This window comes from Sapajus apella, unplaced genomic scaffold (genome assembly GCF_009761245.1).
Source record: "Sapajus apella isolate SASKATOON/1434 unplaced genomic scaffold, GSC_monkey_1.0 scaffold31, whole genome shotgun sequence".
Lineage (NCBI taxonomy): Eukaryota > Metazoa > Chordata > Mammalia > Primates > Cebidae > Sapajus > Sapajus apella.
The window spans coordinates 23,675,923-23,687,177 of NW_022436971.1; the positions used below are offsets into that span (position 1 = coordinate 23,675,923).

General features: G+C 49.6%; 1 protein-coding gene across 1 annotated transcript in view; it reads left to right on the top strand.

Moving 5' to 3' along the window:
* PXDN (peroxidasin) overlaps positions 1 to 5,985 on the top strand; it is a 94,484-nt gene extending 88,499 nt beyond the window's left edge. The window contains exons 22-23 of the mRNA XM_032294302.1: positions 2,299 to 2,412; positions 3,566 to 5,985. Coding sequence (XP_032150193.1) covers positions 2,299 to 2,412; positions 3,566 to 3,685 — 234 coding nt within the window. The 3' untranslated portion in view covers positions 3,686 to 5,985. The remainder of the gene's footprint in view (positions 1 to 2,298; positions 2,413 to 3,565) is intronic.
* Positions 5,986 to 11,255: the final 5,270 nt, after the last annotated feature.

The following is an 11,255-nucleotide window of genomic DNA, read 5'->3' on the forward strand; positions in this document are numbered from 1 at the left end:
CACAGTGGACAGCGTGTGGCAGGTCCTCCTGCATCTGCTGCCTGGAGGCCAGGTGTGAGCCCCCGGCAGCTGTCACAGTGGACAGCGTGTGGCAGGTCCTCCTGCATCTGCTGCCTGGAGTCCAGGTGTGAGCCCCCGGCAGCTGTCACAGTGGACAGTGTGTGGCAGGTCCTCCTGCATCAGCAGCCTAGAGGCCAGGTGCACATCCCCTGGCAGCTGCCCAGGTGGACAACATGCAGCATTGACTTGGCTCCAGCTGGCACTATGAGAGATGCAGCGACAACCCCAGGCTGACTCCTGGCGTCTGTGCTGGGTCATGGGCGCCCTAGGGGTCCGCAGCATTCACAAGGTCAGGCCTTATGCACAGGTGACCCTGGACAGCCGAGCAGAGGCAGAGGGGGACCAGCTGACCCACCTGTGTCTGCAAATGCCAACGCACTATGTCTGCCCGTGTTGTTGATTCTGTCCACAATGCTGTGACTTCCCTTCCACCCTCAGGATGAACGGGCAGCTCCCTGGGTGGCAGTGCCAGGTCTGAGAAATGAGGATGTCCCTTGTGATTTCACAGTCGGCGGCAGCACAGGGCATGTGCCATCTGCGGTCATTTCCTTGCATCTCTGTGTGTGCAGAGGCATTCGTGTATCTTGGTGACCGCTGAGGTGCACACAGGCTGGCCTTGTCACTGCTTGTGTCTGGCTGTGAGTTAAAGCAGGTTGGCCGCAGACTCAGAGGTGACATGCAGGTCACCGGGGGCCTCTGCTGACCATCCTGACTGCCACCCCCAAGTGCTCTCTGGCCCCTGTGCCACTGCTCCTAAGGCCTTCCTCTTTTTTTTATAGTTTCAACTAGAAAGTTGTAAGATTCGATAACCTAAATGCCAGTTGCTAATGAATGAGGCATGCGGGAAAGATGGCCTTCATTCAGGAGCCATATCTGAGGCATTTCCCAAAGTGAGTAACTGTTTGGCTGGTTAGGTCCTAAGATGTCCAGCTGTCATTATGAAATGCAGAGGGGACGGTGAGGGGACACCCGCCTTTTCCAGCATGATCTGCACGTAGGTGAGACACTGCTTGTGCACAGGCTGGGGACAACACACTGACAGCTGGCAGGAGGTCAGAGAAGATGCTTTAATGGGAATGAACAGGTGGGAGGCTTGCTTCAGTTACAGCCCCCATCGCTGATGGGTCAAAGCAGACCACCTGGCCTGTGGCTGAACGGGCTTTATAGAAAGCCTCAGTGGAAGAACTGGATTCATATGATGCATAATCTGTGTTCATTTCAGACGTGAGTGACGGTTTAGGTTCAGTTGCAAGCGACAGAGAAACCCAAGCCAGGATTTTTTTTTTCTTTTTTTTTTTTTTGAGACGGAGTTTCACTCTTGTTACCCAAGCTGGAGTGCAATGGCGCGATCTCAGCTCACCACAACCTCTGCCTCCTGGGTTCAGGCAATTCTCCTGCCTCAGCGTCCTGAGTAGCTGGGATTACAGGCACGCGCCACCATGCCCAGCTAATGTTTTGTATTTTTAGTAGAGATGGGGTTTCACCATGTTGACCAGGATGGTCTCGATCTCTTGACCTCGTGATCCACCCGCCTCGGCCTCCAAAGTGCTGGGATTACAGGCCAGATGTTTTTAATGAGATGCCAGTTTACTTTTCTCTCCCTCATGAGATTGCCGGACTCTCCGCCGTGCAGGGTCCCTGCTGCGACTCGGTGCTGTGCTGTGGGTGGCCTCTTCCCAAGGTCACCTCATGGCCCAGGCACTTCCGGCCACTGTCACCCTGTCTGCCCCCGTCCCTGCAAGATGAAGGAGAGGGTGTGAGGAAGGAGCCCATCCAGGAGGCTCCTCCTCCCCCTGTGCATGGCACAGCGGTTGGAAAGGTCACCTTTTTACGGGACACCATACTTCAGAGAAAAGCCAGTGGTGGTGTTACTCGGAAAATAAGGCAGACTCACCCCGGGGATTCTGAGTGGCCACCGTTTGTTCTGGCAGAAGTGCACATGCACGGCGTTCTCGGCGTCTGGTTGAATCTCGCTCCCTCGGTCCTCTCAGAGCGTCGCTTTTGTGACCAGGTTGGTACTGGATGGCACTGGCAGGAGCATCTTCCACTGGGGCTTTTGGCCAGCTGTCTCCAGTCTGATAAGGACATTGGAGATTCTGTAAACGTTCTTCAGAAATGTTCCCCTCAGATGTTGTGTATTTTAAGGCATTATTTTCAGTGAAATAACATCTTTTAATACAAGAGCTAAGCTGTTACTCCGAAGTGGCCAGTGAATGAATGTCCCTTGCTCTGCCGCAGATAAAGAAGCTTGAATCACGGCTCAGTACCACAGAGTGCGTGGACGCCAGGGGCGAATCTCACGCCAACAACACTAAGTGGAGCAAAGACGCATGTACCGTTTGTGAGTGCAAAGTGAGTATGGGGGCCTGTGTTCATTCACACCCTACGGTGTACCCAAGTCCAAGAGCCCCACATTGTCACTCAGCTGCATGGCCCAGATGTCAGGGCCAGGCCCCTCCCCGCCCACCTGCACTGGCCTCCATCCCTCCTTCGCCCCTGTGGAAGCAGCAGGGAAGCCCAGCTCTTTGTGCGCAGAGGAAGTGCTAGGAGGCCCAGAACCTCGGCATGGCCACCCCACGGAGGGCAGGCAGCTCCTACTCTGTGCGGAGCCACCTGAGCAGCTCGTGTGCACCGGCTTCACCTTCCCCCCAGCTGTGACAGCACTGTTCATGCTGTGGAAAACCACGAGTGGGGCGGATTCACTCCTCCCTGCAGAGCTGCTGGGCGAACACCGACCTTCCCACCACTGGCCCTGTCCCATCTCCCATCAGGGCGGGTGTGTTACAGAGGTCACTGGGGGACGATCCTCCCTGCAGAAGGGAGGCCAGTGGCAGGTGGAGGGTGCCCTGGTGCTGGCAGTGGACAGACGTCTGGCTGCAGCCAGGCTCCGGAGACAGCTCAGGGCGTAGGGTGAGGAGGCAGATGGTGAGGGCAGCAGGCTGGCCCCAGGTACCTCCTTTGCCATGGCCACTGGGAGAGAGTGCCTCAGTGTCCCTGGGCTGCTCAGGTTTGGGGAGGACAGACCAGGGAGAGCAGAGCGCTGTCCCTCCAGCCCTCTCTAGTCCCATCCTGCTTCCTGACAATGCCCGTGCCCAGACACAGTCTGAGGGGATCCAGGAGTGAGGAGGGAGGATGTGCCCAGCCGGTGGTCCCAGCCCCTTAGGGTGAGAGGATGGTGGGCATGGACTGGAGGGCAGAGCATTAGCCTCAGGGAGACTTGTTATGGGGTTCCCATGAACTCATACCTGTCTGCAACTGTGAAATCCTCAGAGAACCACAAAACCCATGCCCACAGGGCAAGCACAGTGGGCAAGGCAGGGGCCTCGAGGAGAGGCCTGACTCTTTGTAGTGGCTGACACCTGTCCTCGAGCTGACAGGCTGTGCTCACCTGACACCTGTGCTAGAGCTGACAGGCTTGCTCACCTGACGGCCATTCCAGAGCTGACAGGCTGTGCTCACCTGATGGTCATCCCGGAGCTGACAGGCTGTGCTCTTTCTTCTCCAGGACGGGCAGGTCACCTGCTTCGTGGAAGCTTGCCCCCCTGCCACCTGTGATGTCCCCATGAGCATCCCAGGTGTCTGCTGCCCAGCCTGCTTACAGAATACAGCAGAAGAAAGGCCGTAGGCTCCCGGGAAGCTCCTTGGTGTTTGTCTGTGCCATCATGAGATCAGGTGGCCGATGGCAGGAGCTGCAGACTGAGACCAGGAAACACCCAGAACTCACGACATTTCATGACAACGTCCAGCTGGTGCTGTTACAGAAGGCCTCGTGGGGGACTTCCAAACAGAGCATCCTCGGGGAAGGAGGCGGAGCAGGCGCCCGAGGGGAAGCAGGCAGGAGTCCTAGCTTCACGTTAGGTTTCTCAGGTTTCTATTTAATTCTTTTAAAATGAAAAATTGGTGCTACTATTAAATTGCACAGTTGAATCATTTAGGCGCCTAAATTGATTTTGCCTCACCACACTGTTTCTTTTTAAATACAGCAGGATACCTCTAAATCTCAGCCTTGCCTTGTTCAGATGCCCGGAGCTGGCAGACCTGTCACCCGCAGTGGGGGTAAGCCTCAGAGTTGCCAGGGGCCTCACCAAAATCGGGGTTCCATCACAAGCTGTGTTTAAAAAGAAAATTGGTGTTTGGCAAACGGAACAGAACCTTTTATGAGAGTGTTCGCAGGGCCACTGTCTGCGGGTACAGGGCAAGCCCCCAGCCTCTTCCCTGGGAACCTCTAAACTCCTTCCTCTGTAACATTTCACCGCATGTCAGCATCGAATCCTAAGACAAACATTCCCGCTGCTCGAAGCAGCCATGTAGCCTGACTCTCCGTGTGTCAGCTCCTTCCACACTTGATTAGAACATTCATAAGCCACATTTAGAGACAGGTTTGCTTTCAGCTGTAACTTGCAGACATGCTGCCTGGTTGTGAGCCGGATGTGAAAACCCTCCTTCATCCCACTGTGTATCTATCTGATGATACCTGCTGAGTGGCCCACTGTGTGCATCAACAGCGTGGCTCCCAGTCGCCCGGGCTGCGCCCACGTCCTGAGCCTCCTTCCCAGCAGAGCACAGGGAACAGTGGCCTCCAGATGGCTCTTCCCGTGGGAGGAGGGGCTCAAGTGTGGGGACTTCCTAACTTCAGGTTGTGTGAGTGCGTTAAAAAAAAAGAATCCCTATACCTCATTTGTATTTTTAAAATGCATGATGTTTTATGAAATTTTGCCCATTTTTTAGATATTAGATATGACAGAAAACCATTTCCACTATGCAAAAGTTCTTTAGAAGTCAGTGAAAATCAACTCTCATACCTCATGGTCTCTCTCTTTTTAATTGACCAAAACCTTCCATTTTTCTCTACGTACAAAGCGACTTGTATTCTGAGCATCATTTACCCGGACACACAGGTTCAGTGCAGTACACTGACCTGAGCACCCACCATGTGCCAGGCATCCACTGGGCACACCAGGCACTGAGGCCAGGCCACCTGCCCTCAGCAAGGCCCAGTGGAGGTGGTGAAGGAGGAAGCCCCTGAGGTTGCGGGCAGTTTCCGTTCAGGGTGGCAGGTGTCCCGCACTGGGGCATGACGTTGAGGCTGCCGTGGGATGAGGGAGGCAGGATGGGCGCATGCAGTGCCTGGTGTGATGTGTGCGTGACCCACTCGAGGTGCACGTCCTCCCAAGGAGACACCCAGACCCTTCCAGCAGGAGGCTTCCAGGTTGCTGTGGCGTAGGCAGCATTTCAGCCATGAGGAAGGTCATTGGATTCATGTGTCTTATGTGTAAAAATGGTTACCTTGACTCCTTATCCTCATATTTGTAAATGATTGATAAAAGTTTGGTGGCATTTTATGACACAGGGACTTCTTTTCAAAGAGCAAGTCAAATGTTGTAACCAGATCGTGGAAGAGGTTTCTGTAAAACAGGGAATGTGTAAGTTCGCCTGAAAGCTGATGGTTATGTAAGCTGCTTGGGTACTCAGAAGACAGCAGATTTGGGGTTCTGGAGGGTGTCCGTGCCCCTTACATGCCTTGGAGGCCTCTGTGGTCTCAGCGCTGCTGCAGCACACAGACACACGTGCATCAACGTGTGGTCTGGGCCAGCGAAGAGGAATTGTGTTGTCGAAGCCAAAGGGAGAAGCTGACTGTGATTACCAAACAAAATCTGTAATTCAAACCAAAACGCCTGCGGAATCACCAGTTTGATACTGTCTGTAATCGGAAGAGTGGGCAGTACCTGGGTGAGCATGTCCAGAGCCGCTGTGTGGGGACCGCTGTGGCGGCGGTGGAGTGTACATATTTATTTACTTTTCTAACTGCTCCAACAGCCAAATGCCTTTTTTATGACCATTGTATTCAGTTCATTACCAAAGAGATGTTTGCACTTTGTAATGATACCTTTCAGTTCAAATAAATGGGTCACATTTTCAAATGGAGAACGACTTCATTTTTTTACCTGAAACCAGCACATAAGGCTAAAAGTTTTCCAGGTGAGATCAAAAGCCTAAGAAGAGAAGGAGGTAGGTCCAGGAAGAAGCCCCAGATCTGTCCTAGTCACTAATCATTTTGTACAAAAAATGTGAAGAATTTTTTTAAAAAGAAGGTATTAGATAAAGTGGACTTCTTTTTCTAAAGTAGCTAGGATGCTTTAGCCTGACTGAATTTTGGCAGGTGGGCACAAGCTCTTGGGGAAAACCTCTGGCCATGAAGTGCCCTTGCCTCCTGGAATTTTTGTGCCTTGGACAAGGACATTTATTTGTCAGAGAGAAATGTACAAGCAACTCACACACCAAGGTGTCTGTGATGGGCAGATGCTTTCCCAAATCAAGAGCTTAGGTCAGGAGGCTACAGTGCACTGAAGACAGAGCCATGTATGGCTCTGGGGCCAGAAGTCAGGGATCACATGTGACAACTGCTGAGCCCCTCAGGCTGTGGCTGGTAGAAGAGAGGATGCTGCTCTAAAGGAAGCTGGAATGGGTTCTAGGGCATCTTTTTTTTTTTTTTTTTTTTTTTTTTTGAGACAGAGTCTCACTCGGTCGCCCAGGCCGGAGGGCAGTGGTGCAGTCTTGGCCCAAGCGCAGCCTCCGCTTCCTGGGTTCAAGTGATTCTCCTGCCTCAGCCTCCCGAGCAGCTGGACTACTGGTGTGTGACACCATGCCTGGCTAATGTTTTGTGTTTTTAGTAGAGACGGGGTTCATCAGGTTGGCCAGGATGGTCTCCATCTCCTGACCTCGTGATCTGCCCACCTCTGCCTCCCAAAATGCTGGGATTACAGGATTAGCCACCGCCCCCAGCCCCCAGGGCATTTTTATAGGGCCTAGAAAAAACACTACTCGCCTATATCAGGAGAAAAATTAAATATTAAGGAAAATTAAATATGTTGTTAAAATTGCTAAATCATCAGAATTAGAATGAGAAATTGAGTTGCTTTCATGGAATGTTTGTGAACATGGAATGAACACTCCTCAACCAAAAAAAACAAATTAGGTGCTCTTCTGTTACCAGAGAATGAGTGTCATATACCAGTTTTAATTTAATTGAAATGCCTAATGCAAAACTAGCAAAAGTTAATCTTATGTGTCTTATTTTGATATTATGTAGAACGCACTGCAACATTCCTACTGCTTTTTGTCATTAACACTTAATACCTGTTTCTAGTGTGCAAAATTATATGTCAAATGACATAAACACAGGCCTGTCTGGGAGATGCAGCAGGACCACCACAATAAGTGACTGTCTCAATGAGCCAATTCATACCATTGTTTCAGTTCCCCAATGCATAGGGAAGCTGCGTTCATATTATGCTGTGGTCTATTACGTGCACAAAAGCATTATGTCTAAAAAATGTACATACCTTAATTTAAAAATACTTTATTGCTAAGAATAGTGAATGATCCTCTGACCTGCAGTGAGCTGTAATCTCTGCTGATGGAGGGTCTGATCTGGATGTTAATGGCTGCTGACTGGTGGTTGCTGGAAGTTGGGGTGGCTGTGTCATTTTCGGAAAGTAAGACAAAATGAAGCTTACCGCATTGGTGTAGTCTTACTTTCATGAAAGATTTCTTCGTAGCGAGGGATGTTGTTTGATAGCATCTTACCAACAGAATTACTTATTTCAACATTGAGGTCAGTTCCCCTGCTGCTTTATCACGTTAGTTTGTGGAATATTCTAAAGCCTACGTTGTCCTTTCCACAGTGTTCACAGCATCTTCACCAGGAGCAGACTCCATCTCAAGAAACCACCTGCTTTCCTTATCCCTAAGAAGCAACTCCTCATCCATTCAAGTTTGATGCTGAATTGCAGCAATTCAGTCCCATCTTCAGACTCCCCTCCTAATTCTCTTGTTATTTCCACCACATCCGAAGTTACTGCCTCCGCTGAAGTCTTGAACCCCTCACAGTCATCCATGAGGGCTGGAATCAACTTTCTTTTTTAACAGGCACACTGGTTAGTGTGTATATTTTGACCACCTCCCATGGATCACAAATGTTTTTAATAGTATCTAGAGTGGTGAATTCTTTCCAGAAGGTTTCAGTTTACTTTACCCCAATCCATTAGAAGAATCACTATCTACAGGAGCTACAGCCTAATGAGATTATTTCTTACTTGAAAGTCAAAATTGTGCCTTGATCTTTGGGCTGCGGAATGGACGTTGTGTCAGCAAGCATGAAAACAACATTCATCTCCTTGAACATCCCTATCAGAGCTCTTGCATGACCAGGTGCATCGTCAATGAGCAATGATATTTTGAAGAGAATTGATTTTTCTGAGCAGTAGGTCTCAAGAGTAGGTTTAAAATATTCAGTAAATCATGCTGTAAACAGATGTGCTATGGTCCAGACTTTGTTCTTCAATTTATGAAGCATGGGCAGAGTAGATTTAGCATAATTCTTAAAGGCCCAAAAATTTTCAGAAGTAAATGAACATCGACTCCAACTCAAAGTCACCAGTTGCACCAGCCCAGAACAAGAGAGTCACCCTGTCCTCTGAAGCTTTAAAGCCAGGCATTGACTTCTCCTCTCTAGCTATGAAAGTCCTAGATGGCATCTTTTTCCAATAGAAGGCTGTTTGATCCACATGGAAAATCTGTTGTTAAGTGTAGCCATCTTCATCAATGATCTTAGCTGGATCTTCTGGAGAACTTGCTGCAGCTTCAGGTCAGCACTTGTGACTTCTCCGTGTACTTTTATGCTGTGGAAACAGCTTCTTTCCTTCAGCCTCAGAACCAACCTCTGCCAGCTTCAGAATCTTTTTCTGCAGCTTGCTCACCTCTCTCAGCTCTCATAGAATTGAATGGAATTAGGGCCTTATTCTGCGCTAGGCTTTGGCTTAATGGAATGTTGTTTCTGACTTACCTTGTACCCGGACCACTCAAACTTCCATGTCAGCCATAAGACTGTTTCACTTATTCTTTCATTCCCTTCAAGAACTTCTTGGCATTAATGACTTGATCATTTGGCACAAGGGGCCTGGCTTTTGACCATTTTCAACATACCTTCCTCACTGAGCTTAATCATGTTTAGCTTCTGATTTCAAGTGACAGACATGTGACTCTTCCTTTCCCTTGAACACTTAGGGGTCATTGTAGGATTATTAATTGGTCTAATTGCAGTATTATTGTGTCTCAAGGAGTAGGGAGGTCTGAAGAGAGGAAGAGTAACCCATTCAGTGCCCAAAGCAATTAATAGTAACGTCAAAGATCACTGATCACAGATCACCATAACAAATGTCATGAGAAAGGTTTGAAATATCGCAAGAATTACCAAAATGCGCCAGAAACACGAAGTAAGCACATCACTGGAAAAAATGGTCCCAACAGATTTGCCCCACACAGGGTTACCACAAACCTTTAATTTGTAAAAAATGCAGTATCCGTGGGCCGGGCACAGTGGCTCATGCCTGTAATCCCAGCACTTCGGGAGGCCGAGGTGGATGGATCACCAGAGGTTAGGAGTTCAAGACCAGCCTGGCTAACATGGTAAAACCTTGCCTCTACTAAAATTACAAAAAAGGAGCCGGGCGTGGTGGTCGGCACCTGTAGTCTCAGCTACTCAGGAGGCTGAGGCAGGAGACTCGCTTGAACCCGGGGAAGCGGAGGTTGCAGTGAGCCGAGATTGCATCATTGCACTCCAACCTGGGTGACAAGAGTAAGACTCTGTCTTAAAAATAAAAAGAGAAAGAAACAAAATGCAGTATCTGTGAAGTGCAATAAATCAGAGCATGAAATGAGTTGTGCCTGTGGTTTTTGTTTGTTAAAGTTCACAACACGTCTTCAGTGAACGTCCCAAACGTTTTCTGACAGAGTTTCAGGAAGGCATCTGATTTGTGTCCACTGAGCTTCGTGGAACAGTTTTTCTGGTGAACCCAATTTATCACCACCCACACCTCTAGTCACGAAGCTCTGGAACCTCGGAGATGGGATAGATGAGTGAGCAAAGTGTATTTGTAAAAGCGATCACCTGCTCTAAGTTTATCCAAGCCCCCACCATGTGACCAGTTGGGAGCCTCAGCTTGAATGGATTTAAGGCTATCCTGTAATTACAGAGGAGGAACAACGGTCCCCGAGGGCAGGTCACATTGCCCCAGGCCACCCAACGAATGAGAGCCTGTGGAACGTCAGCCCAGCCCCACGCGCTGCTGCTCACAGCTGTGAGCATGGTATAGCCGGGCAGAGTCAAGTTAGCGTAATTCTGCTCCGATGCCCTAGCCAGCTCATATCCACCGGGGTTTGCACACCGCTGTGAGGAAGCACACCCAGTCCTGGCCCCTCGGCTTAGTCCTGCTGATGGGCTGCCATCCCCAACTTGTCCTTAACGTCCTAGCGACTGTGACAAAGGCTCTGAACAGTCACTACAGTTACGGTTTTCATGTATTAAGTGTTAAGCCTTTGTCCTTAAAATCTTCACACTGTAGGTTTGCTTTCACTTACGTTTATAGTAACAAACATTCTCACATCCCAAATCTGGGGATATTGACAGGCAGTTAGCATGTTTGAATCTGGCAGATTCCCAGAACTCCAGTAATGACTGTTTTTATGTTTGTGGGATTTATTAAAAATAACTCTGTCTGGCTGGGCGTGGTGGCTCACACCTGTAATCCCAGCACTTTGGGAGGCTGAGGTGAATGAATCACTCAAGGGCAGGGCTTGGAGACCAGCATGGCCAACATGGTGAAAAACCGTCTCTACTAAAAATACAAAAATTAGCTGGGCGTGGTGGTGCACTCCTGTAATCCCAGCTACTTGGGAGGCTTAGGCAGAATTGCTTGAACCTGGGAGGCAGAGTTGCAGTGAGCCGAGATGGTGCCATTGAACTCCAGCCTGGACGTCAAGAGCAAAACTCCGTCTCAGACAACAAACACCAGCTCGGTCTCTGTTCACCATCACCGTGCCTGGGTTTTCTTTGTTCCAGCTGTGGGGACTCCAGAGGGTGGAAGCCAAGGTTGAAAGCCCGATTGTCCTTCCCATTATGATGCGAGCGTTTCCCTAACTTAACAAAGTCAACCTTTTTCCATGATAACTCTGTGCTCCAGGATGATACCGCCAGGAAACCACAGTTTTCAGGAACAGCTGTGCAGTCACTGGTTTGGCGTTGCTGAAAATAGAAGGAAACACTGTGTGCCCTTTATCAGTCGTGATGACTGTGCAGCTACAAACGGTGAACTGTGCGGCTTTTCTATTTATCAGTCGTGATGACTGTGCAGCCA